Raw genomic sequence first — 21931 nt, 5'->3', positions numbered from 1 at the left:
TGCTGTTGACGATCATTTATGTTCTTCTATTTCTTGTTCTCTGTATTTTCCACACTTGTATTTTACCACAGAAGAAATACCACTGACATTGACCATCAGCCATGTTCTAGAAACAGGTTTAAAAAAAAAAAGTGCTGGACTGTGTTGGTGCACACCTTTAGTCCCAGCACTCAGGAGGCAGAGGCAAGTGGATCTTTGCGAGTTCAAGGCCAGCCTGCTCTACAGAATGAATCCTGGGCAGCCAGGGCTGCCTGTTTTGAAACAGAGAGACTCTTGTCTTTTAAAACTTAAAAAATAGTTTCCCTACCCTACTAGAGTTAGAAGAGTCAAATGTCCGTGTTACCCCCTCCAAGGCTCTGGACCACTGCAGAAAATCGGGCAGAAAGGATGTAGGAGCAAGTGGTGGGACGCTGTGAAGCAGTTCCTATGGAATGAAGACCTTCCATCATGGAGGGAAGCTCATTCACACACAGGATATTCACCGGAAGAGAAACTAAGGGAAAGTAAACAGTCCATCTTGAGAGGAATCTCCTTAAGCTCAGCAAAGAACTCAAAACAGCTCCAGGAAGTCCCTGAAGCTGATCACGGGTCTGTTGGCAGGCATGCTAAGACACACTGAGCTGCCTGGAAAAGGCTCAGACCAACCAAGCTATCTGAAAGGGACCCTCTCGCTGCCTGCAGGTTGTGTGGTGTGCTCCAGTGTTCCAGCTTTTGGGGCTGTCAGGCTGGAGCAGGCTTTTGGGTGATGGCAGCTGTCTTTGAGAAATGTCTGCCCGTCATCCTTCACTCATATTCCTGCAACCCCAGTAAAACTCATTGGTTCACCGAGCTGGACTTTGGTGGGCGCCTCACATTGGTTCCCTATCAGAGATGAGTAGACTTTTGTTCCCATCTCCTGGGAACAGTGCCACACAACGGGCTGCAGGATCTGCCTCCTGGGGGCTCCTTGCTGCCTTCTGCACAGAGATGAGTTAGGTCACATTCTCCACAGCCCATGAAGTGAGCCCCAAGGCAGTGGTGTGTTTCTTCCCCTCTGTGCCATATCTGTGCCCAGAGGGACTGCTGGTGGGCATGGCCATCAGGAAACGCTGAGTAGCCCTGCAGCCAGACCCAGCTTTGTGAGGACAGTGCCATCTGGAGTGCCTCCTGGGACTCCTCAAGCTTGCCAACCTGTGACACTTCAGTTTCTGCCTCCTTAACCCACTTCCAGGCTCCGTGGGCTGAGTTACTGTTGCCCTAAAGTTTGATTGTGTCAAGTTCCAGCCCCAGGCTTCAAAACCCAGGAGCTTCCTTTTTCTTTTCTTTTCTTCTTTTTTTTTTTTTTTTTTTTTTTCCCTTCAAGACAGGATTTCTCTGGGTAACCCTGGCTGTTCCAGAACTCAGGAGATTCTTGCCTCTGCCTCCCGAAGAGCTGAGAGCACGTACCACCACTGCCTGGTGAAAACCCAGGATCTTAAGCAGTCCCAAGACATCACGGGTCTTCCGAAGTCCTCTTTTTGGAAAGCGTTGTCTTGCCCCATATTCTCGAGACGAACCAGACTGCCCCAGTGGTCTGCTGGGTGGGATTCTGCACTCTTTCTGCCCTCACGCTGGTGCAGCCCGTGTGAGGTTTTGCTTTCCCATTTCTCAATCTTGCCTGCTCTCTCGACTTTCACAGTATCAAGAAAGCAAACCAGGCGGATCAGGTAACGAGAGCAATTCCAAGCAGAGGGGTGGAAATAAGACTGGATCCAGAGGCCATGTAGGCCTGGCAGCTTGGAATAGTAGTGGGCTTCCCCAGAGAAGCCTGGCTGGAGGCCGTCTGAAGAAGCCCTGCTCTTCTCTGTGGTCTGAGGGAAGAGGACCAAGGGGATTAACTTCTGATAACTTGGCCTGGTAGACAGCGCCCCCTTTGCAGGGGCTGAAGCCCCATGAAACAGAGATGTGGGTAGCTGTGACTTGCAGAGTTCTTTGGCATGGACTGGGTCTCCAAGCTGAAACACACCCTTCTCAGGGGGTGAGTGCAGGATGGGGAGAGGGAAAGAGCCAGAGGGGTAGGTAGCAACAGCTGATGAAGCTGTGAAGGCCTGGCCATATATGCCATTGGCTCCTGTGGCCCCCCACAAGTATGTGGTGATACTATACTTAAGACAGTTTACTTATCAGACCCTTTGAAGTATCTCCAGCATTTCAGAGAACAGGGGAGGGCTGGGGAGAGGAGCCTGGGGCCATCCTCACAAGAACAAAGATATTCTAGGGACACCTGTGTCTTCCCTGTGTCTATGAGACCATTGAGCTGATGATGGACCTCCAGGAACTGGAATTTCCCTTAGGATCTCATACCAGGAGAAGGAAAAGGCTGAGGCTCTGGGACTAGGCAGAGGGGAGCCTTGTTCCATACAGCTGCCTTGTCATGATGGGCTGGACCACATTTGACCATGTCTCTTACCTTTTGTTTAAACCTAACGCTCATGTTAGGACTCCAAAGATGGCCTTGGCAGCAGTGGGGGAGAGAAGCAGACCTCTTTGCTCCCTCCCCAGGGGAGTCACACTGAACAAAGCTCCCTTTCCTACTTTACACTATGGCTTGTTTAACAGACTTATTCAAGGAACGCGGCTGAGCCCTGCCTGTTAAGGACCCTGGTCTGAGGGTGTCACCCATGGCCCAGGGGTGGCAAGGCCCTGCTTTGACAGTAGCTAGTCCCTGACTTCACAAGAGAATTTGGGCTCCATCCAAATTGCTCTTCTCGATGACTTCATCTCTAACACATGTCACTGGCCTGGGTCCATGAAACCTGGCCTTGACTGCAGATCCGGGACACCAGGGCAGGTAAGAACAGACCAGCCATCTTCTGTGTCCTTCCCAGACGAGAACTCCAGGTCAGGTCCCCACCGGGGAAGGCGCTGGGGAAAAATATCAAGGCTGTCTGTCACCAAGCTAGAGGCAAGGGGCAAGCTGGGGGCTGATAGACAGCTCGAGGATGAGGGACAGTTACCTGCCACATTTCCCATGTGAGGGCAGAGGAGGGGAAGTTACCAGGTGGCCACCCATTGTGAGGTACATGTGACTCAGAGTCCCACCCTCAGTGACCATCAGGTCCCAGAGAAGCTGCGGGCATCCGCCTACCCTCCTGTCCTGGCAGAGCTGCCCATCTGGTTTCCATACCTTTGGTCTTCGCCTTCACTGCTGTGTGGAAGGTTCAAGCTGCCTTCCCCTCCCCACAAAGCCCTCTTGGTAACTCTCCTGCACGCGCAGTTTCATCCCAAGAGCTCCAGCTCCTCTGACAGCCTATGGCACACCTGAGTGGCCCTCACCACGGCCCGTACAGCAAAGAGCTACCAGGAGCAAACGTGGATCAGCTTGAACAAACAGCAAGCCCTAGCTAGCCCTGCCTGCCTAGCCCGGGGCAGCTCAGCCCCCAAGATCTGCTTGTCCCACTCAACACAGCCAGGACCAGCTTCCCGCTGCCCTTCCCAGGAGGCATCTGCGCAATGAGGAGTCCTCGATCTTCGATCCTCTCGTCTAGACCACAGGAATCGACATCTTCAGGGCTCTTGTGTCCACAGGGACCTCAAGCCAGTTTCAGTTCCTAACTACATCCCTGTCCCTCATGTGTTCTGTCCTTCACGGGGCTCCCTGGCTTGCCTCTAAATTCTCCTCAGCCCCTTCAGCAAACACCAAGACATTTTTCCAGTGGAAAAATAGCCCCCCCCCCACCCCCAGTAATAGCTGCCCTCATCTCCATTTGCCTTGATCCCGGAGAAAGAGCCCAGTTCCCCCAGACTTCCCGCACTGTGCCTGAGAACATTCGGGAAGGACAGTTCACACTCCAGGAAGCGGTCGGCAGCCGGCATGGCTACTCTTCCTTTATTAAAAGGGCACTGTTGGCTTGGGCTCAGGTCTACAGTGACTTTCTTCATCCCACCCTGTTGCTGTGGTACTCTTCAGGGGACGATCGAGCAAAGCAGTCACATGAAGCGGGGGAGCAGCAGATGGCTCACCCAGCCCTCACTCCATGAAGAGAAACCGGGTTCAGACCTGGAACAAAACCCCCTGGACCTCCTTGGGCAACAGGACCTGAAAGGCCCCAGCTGGCCACGGAGCCCCTCCCGGCCCGCCGGTCCTGCCGACTGCGGGGGAGGCTGGAAGCACTCTTAGGACTCCCAGTCGTCCTCGTCCTCGTCTCCCGCGGGCTGCTGCGGGGGCGGCAGAGGGGGAATGGAGTCTGACATCCGGCTGAAGGCTCCACCGGGCCCCTCGCTGGTTCCGGTGCCGGGTCCTTTTCCAGAAATACCTGGGAGGGAGAGGCGATGAGAGAGGGGCGGGGCGGCCACTTCACCAGCCCCTGAAGACAGAGATGCACGAGATGCCTACCTTTGCGCCTCATGACCAGCTTGTTAAAGAGATCTGACATCAAGTCCCCGCCTTGGCTGGTGGCCCTCACTGCGGTGGGAGAGAGAAGGGTGAGGAGGGAAGAAGAGACCAAGCACGGTATTAGGTAGTGTCAAGGACAGTCGCACACTGGGCTCACCTGCCCCCCGAGGCACTCCCACACACACACCCTTGCCACGGCATGCCCATGGCCCAGGCCTGCCTTCATGTCTCAGTTCTCGGTACCCCGGTGTGGACAAGCACACAGGCTCAAAGAGGCCAGGCCATATTGACAGACGGTCACAAAGCGGGTCAGAAGATCCGTGATGCAAACCCAGGGCATCTGACACTTTACACACAGATTAACTAGGATGCCACGAGCAAGGGTTCTTGGTAGACATAAGGCCTTATCCTCAGGATGGATAAGGATCAGTCCTCTGTCTCAGCTCTGAGGACTTCAGGTTCCCTTGGACAATGCTTGTCAAAGTTCTACTCCCTCATGGCTTCAGCTGGGAGAGCTCAAGACGGGAAAGCTTCTCCTAGCGAACCCACGGCCCAGGCCAGAGGGACAAGGGTACCTGTCAGGGTGGCCACAAGGGACTTCCTGTGGGTTGACCAGGAGCCTAGCTGCTACAGCAGACCCTCGGTGCCCTCACCTTGCTCCTGCTCCTTCTGTTTCTTCTTCTCCAGCTTGCGCTCCTTCACACTACGCAGCTTGGCCTTGCCAATGCCCCCAGCTTGGCGGATGGACTCAAGCAGAGTGGCCCGGCCACTGGAGGGGTCAACCACCTCCTTAGGAGCTCCTTGGACAGAGGCTGTAAGGAGAAGGGTAAAGGATTGCTCAGCATTGCAAGATGAGGAAAGCTGCCCAGCCTGAGGCTGGAGGTGACTTCAGGATCCTGGCAAACGGAGGGGGCTATCATCCACAGGGAAGCCCAGCTGTGGAACTGTGGCTGCTAGGACTATGCAGTATGGTCTTGGATTTCTGCAGACAATGAGCTGAGGGGCCTCGTGTCTAGGCATCTCTCCTCCCTCTTCACCCCCTGTTTCGACGACACTCTGCAGTGACAGACCCTGTGAGTCGGATGTGCTGAGCACCATGAGCCAACAAAGGATTTTCCACCCCTCGAAGTGGCTGGAGATTGAGATACAATGGAAAACTGAAATCTGGAAATTTCAAGTTTGCTAATAGACCCTTTCCCACCGGCTTAACTAGAAACAGGGCACACCACCATCCCCAGGCTTCCTCTGCCCTGTAAAGTCAGAATCCAACTCTGCATACATAGCACAGAAACCACTCCATCAACCCTGTAAGACGAGGTAGGTATCCACAATGAGAACTCTGCAGACCCCAGACCTGGGAACAAACCACCTCCAGAGAAGTCTTTGGGGATCCAACGTGAGAAAGCTGAGGGTCCTATTAATGAGGGCCGACCGCGTGAACCCCATCTGCACTGCCCCTACCTGAGTGGGCCACGCTGCTGCTAGTGTCTTCTTCCCTGGCAGCCTGGCCGGGTGCAGCCGCCACTTCCGGGAACACCGGTGGTTGGGGGGTACTGACCACCACCGTGGGAGCTGGGGGAGGGGGTAGGGGAGGTGGCGGTGGCGGCGGCGCTGCCAGCAGCACTCCGTCCTGTAGCTCTGTAAGGAAAGTGAGAACGTGTGAGGAGTGGGGGAAGGAGCCAGCAAGGGCTCTCTGGCTCAGTCCCACCCTGGGGCCTAGCTCACCTGGCTGGAAAGGTTCAGCTACCTCTGTGTGGAAGGCGGGCAGTTCTGGGATGGCACCAGGGGCGGAGGGGGCAATGCCAGGGCCCAGGTCCGCACTGTACATGAGGTCATCTGCGATGCCAGGCAGGTCAGGTAGGTAGGACGGCACGTCGATCTCAGGAACTTGACCCAGGTCTGGCACATAGAAGTAGTTTTCCGGAGCCTGCGGGGTCAGGTGGTACATAGAGGAAGTGTGACGGCTCTGCCAGGGCACAGGCCCCACGCTGTAACCGCAGGGCGGGCAGCACACGTGGACCCACGCAGCTGGGTAGGCAGAGGCTGAATGGCGCCCTCCCTGGAGCAGCGCCCCGGCAGGGCTCGTCTGTCCAAGCACCCCGCCTCACCTGCCGCTCCAGCTGCTCTCTCTTGCTGATGGACAGAGGGGCGTCAAACAACTTCTCCTCTTCTGTGCCCAGCATCGTGTGGGTTTTTGTCACTGCGCCAGCCAGAGGGTCCAGGAAAACATACTTCTTGTACCTGTGGAGCGGGCTGGGTCAGGAGGCCATCACCCGTCCCGGCACCAGGCAGGCTCCTGACCCACCGCCCCTTCCCACTGCGTTTGTCCTTTGGATACCCAGGTCTTAGAAGCCAAATCAAACTTGTCAGTCCTGAGAACTGTACCAGGCTCAGGCCCCTGAAGCTCCCTAAGCAAGGCCTCCCTCCCTCCCTCCCTCCCTCCCCTCTTCCCGCTGGCTCTCGCTTGGCCGCTTGGCCGTACAGATTTTCCGTGGTGTTGAAAAGCAGCAGGGAGCTGATGGAGCTGATATTGCTGGGAAGACCCCCAAGTCCCTCCTCCGCTTCATCCTCAGGCTCCGACTTGGTGTTCACACACACAGGAAAGTATTTCAGCTTCTCCTGGGGCAGGATCAGAGTGGACGGGGTTTTAGCACCAGGCTTACGGACCCAGGACCATCCCGGTCCGTGGTCAACCTTCAGTCCCTGCTTCCCAGCAGCCATGGGTGACAGGCAGGTGGCATTCAGACCTGCAGGGCCCGCTCGTCCAGTGGGCGGTGCTTGCTCTGGATCCTGTAACGGGGTCTTCTCTGCAGACCAGGGTCGAGGGCACCGGTAAAGATGGAGTCATATTCCTGCAGGCGCTCTGGTGCTGGGTACTTGGCACTAGAGAAGACCTGCAGATTCAGAGTCGGCGGCGCTAAGAATGGGGTGACTATGGACAGGAGGAGGGCGAGGTGCAGCTGAACAGCAGGGGTACAGGAAGATCAAGGCCCCGGCCACAGAACACAGACATCATGGCCTACCTTGATGGCCTTCTTGCTGCCCTTGATCTTGTCTATCTTAGCCTGGGCCAAGGAGACCCTCTCCCTAATGGCCTGCAGCTGGCGCCGACTCAGCTCTACTCGCTGGGAGATCCTACCAGAGAAAAGTGTAGAGATGGGGGCTATGTCAAGTTCTGTAGTCTCTGTGCACCTGTGCCAACCGCAGACCTGAGCCTGGCCAAGTCCTGGGCTTAAGTGCTCAGCACACTACAACCTGCCTATTGGACTGGTCTTAAAGACAAAGGCTGGCAGACCTCTGTCTGCCCCGATTATTCAGCCCAAGGGGTCTAGGAACTCTTTGCCATGAGCTCTAGACAGAGAAGGACAGCCACTGTGGCTCTAGCTTGGTGCCCACGTATGCCATCTGAAACCTATGACTCGTGGACCCAGGAGTTTATAAACCTCGGGGCAAGAAGACAGTTGTGACAGTAGCTACTACACACAAGTACTAGCAACTGACAGTTGACCATGTCTGCAGCCACACCTACCCTTGGTGGTCACGTGGTGCTGACAGACTTCTGGCCTCTGCAGAGAAGAAAGCAAGTGTAACCAGGCCAATGGCCTCTCCTAGATTCACCTCCAGCAGATGAGGAATTGCCCTACACACTGTGGGTGGCTCACAGAATACATACCAAGTCCCAGTGTTGGCTTACGAGACTTGCTCAGCCCCACCCCTAGCCTGTGCCATGCTCTCCAGAGTGAGGGGTGGGCACAACCGTGCCAAATATCCTGATGTGCCCTGACATGCCAAACCCAGTGTTGCCTTGGGTCTCTGAACCAAACGGAATACTGAGTGAGACTCACGGGACCAAGCCCTTGCGTTCATTAAAGCCTTTCCTCACGGGAGCTTCCCTGACCAGACTGAAAACCTGTCCCAGGCACTTCCCAGGCCCAGCCTGCTTGCTCTTCCCCACAATCCCTGGTGTCTCTTGTGCACACTAAAGGCCAGGCCTTCTTTATTGCCTACCATACTTTAGTCTTACAGGCTGCCTGGCACAGACGCATCTCCAGGGGCTCACGGTGCACCCATGTGGTTCCCACTCAATGCGTGTAAACTATGCAAACACTTCCCCACACCTCTGAACCACAGTAGGTCTATCTCCCTGTGACGCTGATTCTGACCACATGTGTAACAGGATGGTGTTCTCTCAATGCTCTTCATCTCCCCAGCCACCAAGAATACCAGCTTGTGACCCCTTCTCCAGAGCAGGCCTCTGATCTGAGCATTAGCCCTATGAAGCCAGGATGCACTGCAGCTCAAACTGTCAGTCAAAATAAACCCACAGGTCGCCTCTGACAGGATATTTTATCAGAGCAGCAGGAAAAGTAACTTAGGCACCGCCATCTCCAATGACGCCTCTGGCTTGGAGCACACCACGATTAACAAGGCTCTGCGGGAGAATGAAAACATGGCCAGGAGAGTCTCTAGACAACCAGCCCCCAGTTCCCCATGAAGCCAGGCAGATCCCACCTTTTCAGGGCGTCATTGACCATGTACCCACCAAGGGACTGATGGATCCTCTGCCCATCTGTTCTCCCATCTCCCCACAAAGAGAACTGCTACCTCCCCACACCCTAGCAAGTCCCTACAGCATGCTGACACCGGACTCCTGCCTTGGGTGAATGTCCTCTACTCTCTCAGGTAGTTCTGAGTAGCCTGTCGATTACTTAGAAGCTGATTGTCTCCTCATGGAACCCTGTAGTTGCCAGGTGCCGCTTGGGGAGAAGAGAAGAACGCAGGAAGTGAGGCGCAGGGGACGGGGAAGAAAGGAACCAAGAGAGAGGGAGAAACAAGAGGAAAGAAAGGAAGAGGCAGGAAGAAGGATGAAAGAGAGCAGGAGGAGGAACTGAGGGGGTTGCTGCTTTGGGGGACATGGCTGGGCCAGTGCTGGTCAGGGTACCCACATATTCGCAGACTCTGTCTAGTACCCCGTGGACATCAATCCCAGCTCCTTCTGAGTCTATCTGTCTCAGTTAGGGTTTCTATTGCTGTGAAGAGACGCCATGACCACGGCAGCTCTTACAAAGGAAAACGTTCAACTGGGGTGGCAGCTTATGGTTTCAGAGGTTCAGTCCATTATCCATGGCGGGGAGCATGGCGGCACACAGGCAGACATGGTGCTGGCTGCATCTTGACCAGAAGGCAACAGGAAGGACTGTGACACTGGGCAGTACCTTGAGCATAGATCAGACCTCAAAGCCCGCCTCCACAGTGACACACTTCCTCCAACAAGACCACACCCACTCCAAGGCCACACCTCCTAGTAGTGCCACTCCCTTTGGGGGGGGGGGCTTTTCTTTCAAATGACCACAGTATCTAAGCTGTGGGAGGAGGCATTACATTGTTGTGTGAGTATCTTAGAGCATGGGTTCCCCACGGTCGAGGGGAGGGGCCCTCTGTAGAAGCAGTTAGAGAAATCCCCAGAGGTTCTAGTCCTTCTCTCTGCCAAGTTCCTGCTGTGGCAGGCAGGAGGGAAGGCCTGCTTCTCAGCGCTGATGAGAAACCTGTGAGGAGTACCATCCTGTGCACTGCCCACAGTCAGCTGATGCCAGGGCCCGGCAGAGTGGCTAGGCTCTTTCCACTCACCTGTCTGTCTGTTCTCGGTTCCCAAGGAGGTGGGCCATGTAGAAGGGGGAAGGTGCTGAGCTCATCCTCGCTCCACAGGACCAAGTGTAAAAAGTCCCATGGGTTGTGGATTGCTCAGCAGGGGGCAAGTGGATGAACTCACCACCCCACCCCTCACTGACTCCTCCTCCCGCCCCAGTCCCGTGTCCTGTCCTGTCCCCACCCCACCCCCCACCCCCGTCACTGCTCCATTCTTTATCCTGCTCCCGTGGAGATGATGTTTCTTCTTCTCCAGTCCTCTCTGCTCCCCAGGCTGGAGCTACAGCCCTGGCCCGGTCTTGTCCTCCGTCCTTAACTGTGCAGGCTGATCCTGGGGCCCAACCACTCCCCGTTTTGTCCTTCCCAAACTCTTCTGCCCCACTATTTCTGTTTAGGAACCTCACATGGTTCTGTGAATCTCCAGGACAAATCATGAAGTTCTGTCCAACTACAAGAACCCCAGTGGACCTCAACTCACAGGTCTCAACTGTTCACTCAGAGCCCTGCTTCCGGCCAAGCTTCCTGCCTGAAGTCTTCCCACAGTGTGACTGAGGACACAGAAGAACAGTAGGCAAAGTTCCCAAGGTTTACAGCCATCTTTTTCCTCTTTGACACAAAAGAGTTGACAATGTGTTAGAAGCCAAAATGCCTGCAACCTCAAGCCCATCTACTATCCCCACACGGCAGGCAGGACCGCTTTCTCTGCAGCCTACAAAAGACCGTTCTGCAGACTGCATTCAGTCTGGCTAAGCCCGGAACCCCCATTTCCAACTCTATCAGATGCCGTTTTTTGCTCAGATCCGAAATCCGATCCACACACCCTCTCCCTTCCCCTGAACTCGGCCCGGCCCTATGGAGTGGGTGAGACGTCCCTCCTAATTGGAGCAACATTCATTTTCTTTATGAAATGTGTCACTCACACAAGCCATTTCAGTCCCAAGCTGCAGGTGGATTTTACCCAGGACTCTAGAGGGATGCTGTGGCCTGGGGCCACGCTGAGCCGTATGTGACAACCCCTTGCTAGCAGCCCTTGAATGTGGAGGCAAATCCAGGCAGGCCATAAGGGCTGGTGCTACATTTACAGGACATGCTGGTACCAGGAAAATCTTGTTTCCTGCTGGACCCGAGTCTCAGTTTGGGAGCTCTGCCCTCACTGGCAGACATGACACCACATGACCAAGCCCCGTCTGTGAACAGAGACAATCTAGAAGATGCAAGCGGGGAGGGGAGGGGTGTGGAGGGGGGCCACGATGGCATCATTCAAGCCCTTCGTTGCAAAAGCCTGATCTATTTATTCATCACTTACTTTTAGCAGAACCTCATTTGGACAGTTCTGATGGTCAAATTATTTTTCTCTTCTCTAGATCCCTGAAAACTACAGCACTTCCCCTGCTTTCTTACTCTAAGTCCTAAGCTTCTAGAGGAAACCACGTCTTACATCTTTTGTGACCCCTGGTGCCTAGCTGGAAGAGAGGCACATGGTAGGAGGTGGATGGGGTACCCGAGACTGTCAACTTACATACATACGTGTGCCCTTGAAGGGGACACAAGAATCCCAGCCTCTGCCTGCTTCTTTACTTTCTGGACTCCGTGACTTCAGTCACCCCCTTGTCCCACACTGCCTCCGAGAAGCACTGTGCTACTGATGAGCAGCGTGGCCAACGACCAGACGAAAGTCCCAACTATGAGCCCAGATGAACCTGTTCTCCCTTAAGTTGACAGTCTCGGGTATTTCATCACTAGGAAACTGACAAACACAAATTCAACACCAGCCAAGACAGCGGCGAAGACCCTACTCCCCCTCCAGCTTTGCCCTTCCCACCTTAGGGCCGCCACTCACTTTCTCTTCAGGGACTGTCAATCCTCCTGGCCTGTCTGCCTCTCAGGCTTTACCATAAAATGTTACTTCTCACACCCCCCTTCCCGATCCCTCTAGACAGACCCCTATAGTGGGTAGCCATTCCAGCCTTGACCTGGAAGTTCCAACCCCCACTGAGGCTTCGGTAACTGTCACGCCTACAAGGTGGGGCCGAGAGAGGGCCCTGAAGACCCGAGATCCGGATGTGACGACTCTCTTGGTTCCTGGACCCTGGACGCTGGAGGTAGACCGGGCAGAGTTCTCCAGAGAACACGGCCGGACTGCGCTGCACCTTTCCCAGACCCTGTAACCTATCCCTTCACTTTTAAGTTACCCCACAAAATAAACCTCCCTTTTAACTACGTGGAGTTGCCCTAATCTTTTAACCAACAGACCCCCACTCCACTCTCAGAGACAGAAACCCCCCCCCACCACCATCTGTAGCCACCCTTCCTGGGCTTAACTCTGCCTGTGTCACCTGATGGAGTTTCTTTGCTTAAATAACAAACAAATATTAAAAAAAAAAAAATTATTCTGCGCATGCATGCATGGCGGATGGAGTAGCATGTTCCGTGGGGTGTGTGCAGCAGTCAGATGACACCCTTTCACTCTTTGGAAACCAGTTAGTTCTCCCCTTCTACCATGTGGGTCCCAAGGATAAAACTCTGATCATCAGGGTTGGCAGCAAGTGCCTTAACCCACTTAGTATCCTGCACACTCCCCCCCAAACCCCCCACCCCCCACTGAGTTTCCTGTCTGTGAGAGGTAACCAGGCACAATGACGATGACGCACACCTCTAATCCCAGCACCGGGAAGTGGAAAGCAGGAGGATCAGAAGCTTAAGGTCGTCCTCCAGGACACAGCAAGTTCAGGGTCTGACTGGGTCAATGACACTCTATCCCTGTCCCCCATCCTCCCCCAAAAAAGGAGGAAGGATAACATGACCTCCTCATAGAATATCCCCAGGGTTAAAAGAATTAATGCAGCTAGATCAATGATGGCTAATGCTAAATAAAGATATTTAGTACAACTGTAGTTAACTACTCACCGAAGTACTTTCATGTGGCACACCATGATGTTTCAGCCAATGAAGGACCACAGACATGAAGGTATGCCCATCACATCACAACAGAGCAGAAAACCTCTCCTCTCCTAACTTACTGAAGGGAATGTTGCCATAATGCAGCACATTAATCCTGGGTTTGAGGATATGCCGGTGAAAACAAACCTCTTGCCTGGCCAGTAGCATAAAGCAGAGCACGTACAATTACGCACAATATAATATACTTAGTGATGCTAATAAACGAAATGCGCTGGCTTGTCTTTACTGTAGTATAATTGCTACTGTTACTTTAGAGTATATTCCATCTACTCAGGGAGGTCTGCTGTTATTGTCATATGCCAGCAGCAGGTCCACCATCTCAATTTTACTGTGTTAACTGATAACATCAAGAGACCACCTACAGTGGATGGCCAAGCCACCTGCATCTGTGTAGCCAACCCTCTTGTCCAGACAAGGGCAAAACCATCTAGTGACCCACTCCTCAGGTCATGGTTGGAGTTATGGAAGACATGACAGCACTCGGGTCTGTCATCCCGGCCAGAGTTTATGCAGAGTTGAAAGGGGACACCGGCACGCTCGGGGCACAGGACTCTGAGCACCCAACACTGAGTCGGTGCAGGCTGACTGCAGGAGTCAGTGCAGCCCGTGGTCTGGCGGGAAGGACACAGTGGCCCCACAGGAAGACTGAGGGGCTGCGTTAGACAGTCAGTAGTGGTGAGCCCTCAGGAACTCCCAGGGTTTCCAAGCTGGACTTTTTTCCCTCACACCCTTCCCACGCTGGGGTAATTAGTTGGATCGTTAAGGAGGTGGTCTGCAGAAGGTGCGTTCCTAGGGCTGCAGAGAAGGCTGCTGAGGAAAGGGGTGGCCCTCTATCAGGTCAGCCGGGTAGCAGGTCCCACCTGCTGAAGATGTCTCCAGAGATGTTCTGTAGGTGCTGCAGGGCGTCTGCCACCTGCTGGATGGCCTCCTCACGTCGCAGGTCCGGCTGGATGAGGGGCACTTCGTAAGGCTGACCGGCCAAGGAGTGCTGGGTCTGCACGGGTGTCATGACGCCTGTGGGTAGGAACGAACACATCAAGAACATAGTCCCACGGTCACTCTGTCTACCTCCTAGCCACAAGACAAGGTGGTCATGTCACACTCCTGTAACCCTAGCACGTGGGAGGTAGAGGCAGGAGCTGCTGTTCAAGGCCATCTTCTGATACAAAGGAAGTTCAAGACCAGCCTGGGCTACATGAGACACTACTGGGGGGTGGGTCATACAAAGGAGCTGATTTCTACACAGCTTTACTGTGTGTGAGTATCATGGGAGGCAGAGGCCTAGATAAGAAGATTAAGGGCAATGGCGGGAATTCCTAACTGGCAGACTAGAGTTGAGAAAAACTGGGACAGACTGTGACCTTACTCCCAGGGTACCCTGCTAAGCACTGTACTTAACACATCAGTTCACCTCCACCTCCCAAGCTCAGAACATCACAACCACAGCTGCAGAGCACAAAAGAGACAGACGGGAAGCAGAGGATGGATGGGGTCACACAAAGCTACTGCTCATTTGTCTCCAGACTAAAAACGCAGACACATGACCCTTGGGTGGCGTGGACCACGTCCAGCATGCCAACACTGCGGATCACAACTCTCCACCACGTTTACTTTCACTTTTTTAAAAAATTTATTATGTATACAGTATTCTGTCTGCATGTATGCCAACATGCCAGAAGAGGGCGCTAGATCTCATTATGGGTAGTTGTGAGCCACCATGTGGTTGCTGGGAATTGAACTCAGGACCTCTGGAAGAGCAGCCAGTGCTCTTAAGCCCTGAGCCATCTCTCCAGCCCCTTACTTTCACTGTTAGTGATTCTCATTATGTGTCATGGGAGCTTCCTTACGTCTCTTCCTTTGTGAGCTTTGTGGGAGCTTTGGTAAAGGACGAGACTATATTCAATGGCAGTCTCTTTAGACAAAGTAATTCTTTGGAAAAATAATCCCCACCACCGTGGAACCATGTAGCATGATAACTCTGCTTCCGCCCCACACAGGACTCCCCACTGTGCCCCTCCCCCATTACACCAGGAATAGAGAAGTTAAAGGTTTACTACCAGGGCATACCTGGTCCCACACCATCTAGAGAAACAGGGGGCCCAGAGCAAAAGCCTGAGGCCATTGAGGGCAAGAGTTCAGTTAGTAAGTATAGAACAGTGCCCAGGATTGGTGGCTTACTGGATGAATGGCAAGATCTGGCCTGTCCAATGGGGAACAGATTCTGTTAAGAGGTTAGACTGGCTTGCTCCCCCTCTGCCATATACAGGAGCATGCATTGAAGGAGTCAGAATGGCCTGGTACAATGAAAAAAGATTAAGATGTCGGGACCTTCCCTTTGGGGAGCACATGAGGGGGACAGGCCCATATTATATGACCAAGACGTAAAGGAATACCATCAGGAAACAGCGCAAGCTTGTTGTGCTACGCGGTACAAACGCTGCCTCACGCCCCTTGAAGAATGAAAGCTGCTCTTATGGGTTTGTTTCTCGGAAATCAGTGTCTGGAACTGTGCAGGAGGAAGTGTAAGAGGGCACCTGGCGGGGTTACTGAACCTTAGAGGGCAATAGGTATTTAGAGTCTTGTTAAACTTTCCTATTTTGTGTTTGTTTGGTTTTGGTTTTTCGAGACAGGCTTTTTCTATCTAACAGCTCTGGCTGTCCTGGAACTCACTTTGTAGACCAGGCTGCCCTAGAACTCAAAGATCTGCCTGCCTCTACCTCCCAAGTGCTGGGATTAATGGCATGGACCACCACCGCCTGGCTAAAGTTATGGTTTTTTTGCTTCAAGAAGACTGCTGTAATGACACTGATGACCACTGTCACTCTGGAACCATTAAGCATGCTTTCAACACTGCTTGTGGTTAAACTACAATGCAATTATAGTGTAAAAGGTGCAGCCTGTCAACTACGTTCATAGCAGCACTATTCGTAATAGCCAGAACCTGGAAACAACCTAGATGCCCGTCAACTGAGGAATGGATGAAGAAAATGTGGTACATACACACAATGGAGTATTACTCAGCAGAGAAAAACAATGGCAGCATGAAATTTGCGGGCAAACGGATGGAACTAGCAAATATCATCCTGAGTGAGGTAACCCAGACCCAGAAGGACAAACATGGCTGTCTGAGGGACTCAGAAGCTGTCCCTGAGACAGATGTTGCAGTGGCTCATGCCTCTGGGAAGAGGGACATCCAGGCTTTGCTCTCCCAGGCCAGAGCCAAGGGGTCCAAAATGTGCAAACACAGGAAAAAGTATCTCCAAACCACAAGACCAGAGAGGTATATATCTATATATCTATATATATCTATATAGATAGATAGAGAGAGAGAGAGAGATACACATACATACATATGGGTTTAATTAGTGCTGCCCCCTAGTGCCACTAAAGCGGCAATCACACTATAACTGCCATTGATATGATTGGCAAGAGATGTACCGTACAGAATTGATACTGAGGCCCTAGGCCATTATAATTAGGGGCAACCCCAGGCTCTCACCAGAAGATAGAGAGGAAGACAATCATTAGGCCTGGCACCAAACCCCAGATTTCCTCTTAAGCCCTATCCTGGAGCCCTCGATTGCAATGGAGGTGAGTGCCTTTGGGTTTAGTGTGACAGGAAGGACCAGAAGGCTTTACAAGTGTTGTGGGACTGTGTATAAAACGTTTTATCTTCTCTTACTACGATCCCTTCCATTCTTTAGACTGAGCACTGGCCCCGCTCTCAGTTGTTAGTTCCAGTAATAAAAATCTAGGTATGACCCCGACTGTATCCTAGCAACAGCTTCACCAAGCTAATATCTATTCTTGGCTCCTCCTGCTGGTCTCCTGGGCTCCTGCTTCTATGCTACTACTGGCTCTCTCCTACCTCCTTGGGCCGAGATTCATCCAGCTCTGATCCTTCCACTCTTTAGCGTTTTCTTGGCACGGGCTCCTCTTTCCTTATTCCAGTGACCAGGACACTCAGCTTCCCAGATTGAAAGCCACCTTGAGCAACCATCCAAGCCGGTGTGGCTCCTCATTCTGCCCTTGCACTTATCAGGTCACTGAGAGGGAGAGAGCCGCTCCACAACCATCCAGGAACCTAACCCCGAGTCCAGAATCTCTCAAAGATGTCTCCTCACCTCTTGCACTGATCTTGAGGCAAGCTTGCTAGCCACGCTGACCTAAATTCAGCCTGAGGGCTCCCATCTTTAACATCCAGAGGGGAAAAAAAATAGAAAGCTCTTTCTGTCACTTGAGCTCAATTCCTGCAACTGAAAGTGTGAGTGTCCGTGCACATGTCCCCGAGGGTAGGACAGACACAGATCCTCTGAACAAGGAAGTAGCAGGTTCACTGGAGAACTAGGACAGGGAACGCAGCCGTTCACTGTCATCTTGTGTGTACAGACTAGTTAGCTACTAAGTGTCGATCACAACAGACCAGCCAGGCAGACAGACAGACTCAAAAACAACCGCATCCCCCTGTGTGGAGAGTGCTGTGGCGCTGAAATCCACTGGGAAAGACCAAAGACTTGCTTCAAACTTAGACTGAATGAATTTACTCTTACTGAAGGAAGGCAGCCTTTGAGGCACACAGCATGCCGTGCTGAGCCGGGCTGAAGGAAGGGTGCACAAAGCTGGACATCGGAGGTAGACATTACAAGAGAAGTGTCTAACTCCCCTCAGTGGTTTCTCTTTCCTGCTGCACATAATAAAAACACCACTTCACCCCAGTCCCACAGTGACAAGCAGAAGCAAGTTTACATGAGCAGAAAGCAAGCAGTTAAACACCTCATAGCAGGAGCATCATAAGCCTATTCTTTATTGTTTCTCCAGACGGGGTTTCTCTGTGTAGCTTTGGTGCCTGTCCCGAACTCGCTCTGTAGACCAGGCTGGCCTCGAACTCACAGAGATCCACCTGGCTCTGCCTCCCGAGTGCTGGCATTAAAGGCGTGCGCCGCCGCCGCTGCCGCCGCCGCCACCACCTCGTTCTTATCTCACCTGCAGGCCACTAGGATCTCACAAGCATTCCAGGGCAAAGGTCAACCAACGGCCCTTAAGGAGTGCCTGGTACCATATTAAGTTTCTTTAGCCATCACAGGGGAGCTATGTGTAAATTATTACACAGATCTGGGCACTCTGGCATGAGTGTCACTAACCGACTGGGATGGAGCAGGCAATAACACAGTGCCACCAGGCTAGGGCTGGCTGTCACGTCCCCACAAGAGGGCTAACCCGGGCTGTGAATGTGGTTTTTACTGAGGAACACTGTGGGTTCGGGACATCTGAAAAGTCCCTCTGCGCTACCTGTGGCTATCAGGCATGAGGAACAGCTGGAGTTGGAGTGGAATGGTAAATGACAGCTCATGGTCTCCCTGTAAGAATCCTTGGAGGAGCAGCAAGACACAGAATGATACATAGAAGCAAGTGTGGAAAAGGGCATGAAACTGTGACACCCGTGACCATGACACCCGTGTCCTCCAGTGAGGTGACACACGCAGCCTGCAGCTGGAGAACGATACACAACCAAAGACCTCCAGCTGCAACATCTCGTTCCTGTTCGTTCAGGCTGCAACGGTCACATTTGAGATCTAGTGGGTTCAATTAAAATAGACTGTCAAATTCACCCAATTATTTTCACTGTCAAAAATCATGTATGCAGCTGGCAAAACCTAATTTCCTTCCTTATCCTTCCCCATGTCCTATCTTCTAAAGAATTAATTCTCGGCAGGTAAGGGCAGTTGCTGCCACCTGCTGACCTGAGTCAGGTCCCTGGGACCTACATGGTAGATGGAGAGAACCCATGTGGGGGTCCCTGAACCTAAGTTCAGGGCACCATCTGTGTGAGGCCACCTCCCACCTTTTAAAGGGTTCCTATGAGGAGGAGAGAGGAATAAGAAACTTTTAGATAGGAAGGTAGTGGAGAGGAGACAGACAGAAAACAGGATATCTTCGGGAGGACCTGGATCAAAATTCACTGGCCCCCTCCTGTCTTTTCAAAAGGCCTTTTTATAACAATGCCCAGGGGCGGGGCAAAAGACCTCCCCCTTGCATTCAAAGCACACTGTACAGCCAAGTGCAGACCTTCCAAACACCTGGGAACCTGTGATGGCTAAAGAAATATAGTAAGTAAGATTTACTTACTATGCCCATGGTCCCATCATCCCCTTATGCAGCCCTGCTGGGTAAAGCAAGCTCAGATTCTCTGACACTCAGTAATTTGGGTCTCCACAAACCCACTCCCAAAAGTTACCCTCTGACCTTCACATACTCAGCAAGACACACGTACCCACACAACATCACATTTGAACACACAAAAAAAAATTAAAATTTTTTTTATAAAGAGTCTGTGTTACTCTTTTTAGGCAAGACATATCCAAGAATGGGCTTTGGGGTAAGAATCACAATCAATCGTGGCATTGTCGTTTTATTATTCGATCTTGTAGCTCTGGACTGTCTTTATCCAGCTCCTCTCAGGAGTAAAGTATGCTATATCACCACTAACAGTAATTACTATTTACAACTACCCTCATCACTAGCTACCACCTACATACCTTAAAGCCTTTCTGCCAGTCCACCTCATCTCCACAACGACCTTCTATCTCTCTTCGTGTCCGGGAATTTATTAGTACTCCCAATTTTAATTAAGGAAGTTTGGGCAGACCAAACGACATCTTCAGCAATCAAATGCTCAGCTTATGCTAGATATGAGTCAATGATCTCATTCAAGAACTTGTTATCTACCAGTATGTTCTGTCGTTTTTATATATAAAAATGAAAACCATTTGTAAGAGTTCACATTTTTTTTCAGTCCCAATGGTCAGACAGCTTATCTTGAAACCCTGCCCTATGCCCCCTTAGTGGGTGGGTCCTGATGTTAAAGGAAAAACAAGACATTCTGCTCTGAGTCCCAGTGGTCAGTCAGCATTGTTGTTGTAACTGTTCATCTTCACAATAAACTCTGGAATTAAGTATTGCTATCTACTTTTACAAAGAGGTTGATGGCTATCATCGCTGGAAAAGTCTGGGGTGTCATTTGTGCAGAACGCTATCCTCCAAGCACGTCAGCCACCATCTTCATTGGGGTAACGGTTACTACTTCCAACGTGAAGTTCAAGATAGGCCTGTGGACTTCTGCCATTCTCTCATGGGGGTGGGAGTGAGGTGTCCTGCCCTTCCCTCCTGCCTCTCCTGGCCCGGTATGTAAAATTCTTTCCCAGGTGCACATCACCTAGTAGTCGCAGTGTACACACTGGAAAGTTAACTGAGCGGGACTCATCGTCCACGCAGAGTGACTTTCTGGTGATTCCGCTGCTCCGGGGTCACCCACGTTCTGTAAGTAAACGCGGTAAACTCAATGGTTCCCCAAAGATGGCTTTGATGGAACTGTACTTTGGTTTGTCACTGGGGCCCTGTCAGGAGGGGACAGATGCCTGTTTGCGTCCCCACCCACAAGGGGAAGTTTCTAAGCCACCATCTAAAACAGATTGAAGGCCACCTACTTAATGGGGGGAAATCACTAGTAGCTGAAAAGATAGAGATGTAGCTGAAAAATAAAAGCACTTTACCAGAAGTCATCTATCTATACGTGAGTTTTGTTCTGAGACATAGTAATTCCTCGCTCCCCACAAGTGGCTGCAGTTCCGTCTAGGCCTCCAATAATGCCTGCTTACTCATCATTTTGACTTTTTATGTGTCCCATGAACATATAAACAATCCCGAATGAGGGTGTTTCTCTAGTACCTACCCATGTTGATCAATATTCCTTTTTATATTAAATTGACAAGAGACCGTACTCTTCCCCACCCCCCACCCCCAGCATGAATGACATGTTTCTAGTGGCAGGCATTTGGCATCTGGTAAATAAACACTGGACTGACCCAGAATCGCCAACGCCCACCATGCGCGTCTCTTCCCGTGCAACTCATCATTTCCGAAGTGCCCAGCACCCTGGAGCACATCCTCCTCTCCCCCACCCCTGCTCCCTGGAAACTTCAGGCAGCCAAGGGGTGGGTCTCTACCCTGCAGCCCGAGCCCTGCACGGCCCGCCCTCCACCCCCGGCGCCCTCACCCGCCTCCTCCGATCCGCTGCAGGGTCGCTCTGCTCCGGGCCTCGCTGTCACTGCCCGCACCGGCCCGGCCCGCACGCCGGACCGACCCAAGGCGGCGGCGTCACCTGCTCGCCACCGCCCCGCTGCCCGGCAGTCCCGCGCCGCCCGCTTCCGCGCCCCCTTCCGCTCGACCCGCACCCCCGGGTCCTAGTGTCCGCCAGCTCGGCTCCCCGACTTCCGGCTCTCGGGCTTCCGGCTCTCTGGAATGACAGCTGGCAGGGCCCAGACCGGGAAGCGGGAAGCGGTCCTACTCTCTGTGTTGGCCCAGGTCTGTGAGCCTCACATCTCTTCTGTTTCCAGCTCCGAGAAGCCCACGCCCTGCCTGTGCCCTACCACAGGACATCAAGTGGAAGTCCCCCAAACGTCCCCTCTCCTCCAGCCGTGCATACTCAATTGGCTTAATACATCTTTTAGAAGATCCTGCTTTTCCTGTCTCAACTTTCTTTAAAAACTCAATATAGAGCCAGGCGGTGGTGGTGGCACATGCCTTTAATCCCAGCACTGGGGAGGGCAGAGCCAGGCGGATCTCTGTGAGTTCGAGGCCAGCCTGGGCTGCAGAGGGAGATCCAGGACAGTCACCAAAACTACACAGAGAAACCCTGTCCCCCAAAAACCAAAAACCAAAAAAATATATATATAATAATAATAATTGTAAAAGATGTATGTGTAGAGTGCCTTGAGAGATAGCTCAGAGGTCACGAGTGCTAACTCTTCTTACAGAGGATACAAGTTAGGTTCACAGCACCCACTTTGGTCTACTCATAGTCACCTGTAACTCCAGCTCTAGCGGGATCCATTGCTCCCTTCGGCCTTCTTTGGACATGCACACGCGAAGACACAGGTTACCAAATTATGCTGAGCCACCGCCAGCTAGATG

The 21931-nt window shown here is 52.5% G+C and overlaps 1 protein-coding gene across 2 annotated transcripts; it reads right to left on the bottom strand.

Moving 5' to 3' along the window:
* Window positions 1-3806: 3806 nt before the first annotated feature.
* Window positions 3807-21176, bottom strand: Washc1 (WASH complex subunit 1). 2 transcript variants are annotated; one of them, XM_028873972.2, is made up of 11 exons: window positions 21015-21176; window positions 13822-13975; window positions 7378-7489; window positions 7102-7248; window positions 6837-6973; window positions 6463-6595; window positions 6080-6281; window positions 5816-5992; window positions 5008-5166; window positions 4355-4423; window positions 3807-4274 (listed from the first exon to the last, which is right to left on the bottom strand). In XM_028873972.2, exons 2-11 carry the CDS (start codon window positions 13968-13970, stop codon window positions 4135-4137), a joined length of 1425 nt encoding a protein of 474 aa, XP_028729805.1. In that variant the 5' UTR covers window positions 13971-13975; window positions 21015-21176; the 3' UTR covers window positions 3807-4134. The 2 variants fall into 2 exon arrangements, with proteins under 2 accessions (XP_028729805.1, XP_028729806.1); XM_028873973.2 differs by having other exon boundaries at window positions 21019-21176.
* Window positions 21177-21931: the final 755 nt, after the last annotated feature.

The sequence above is a fragment of the Peromyscus leucopus genome, chromosome 13, assembly GCF_004664715.2.
Source record: "Peromyscus leucopus breed LL Stock chromosome 13, UCI_PerLeu_2.1, whole genome shotgun sequence".
Lineage (NCBI taxonomy): Eukaryota > Metazoa > Chordata > Mammalia > Rodentia > Cricetidae > Peromyscus > Peromyscus leucopus.
Note: the sequence above shows the minus strand (reverse complement) of the source record. Positions and strands in the feature narration are given on the sequence as shown.

What these genes read in the sequence shown, in the direction of transcription:
- Washc1 (XM_028873972.2), bottom strand. Translation starts at nt 13,970, where the DNA reads ATGACACCCGTGCAGACCCAGCACTCCTTGGCCGGTCAGCCTTACGAA. An exon ending in TCTGGAGACATCTTCAGCAG is followed by an intron (nt 7,490 to 13,821) that starts GTGGGACCTGCT and finishes TTTCTCTGGTAG; the next exon opens with GATCTCCCAGCGAGTAGAGC. An exon ending in TTCAACACCACGGAAAATCT is followed by an intron (nt 6,596 to 6,836) that starts GTACGGCCAAGC and finishes CCCGCTCCACAG; the next exon opens with GTACAAGAAGTATGTTTTCC.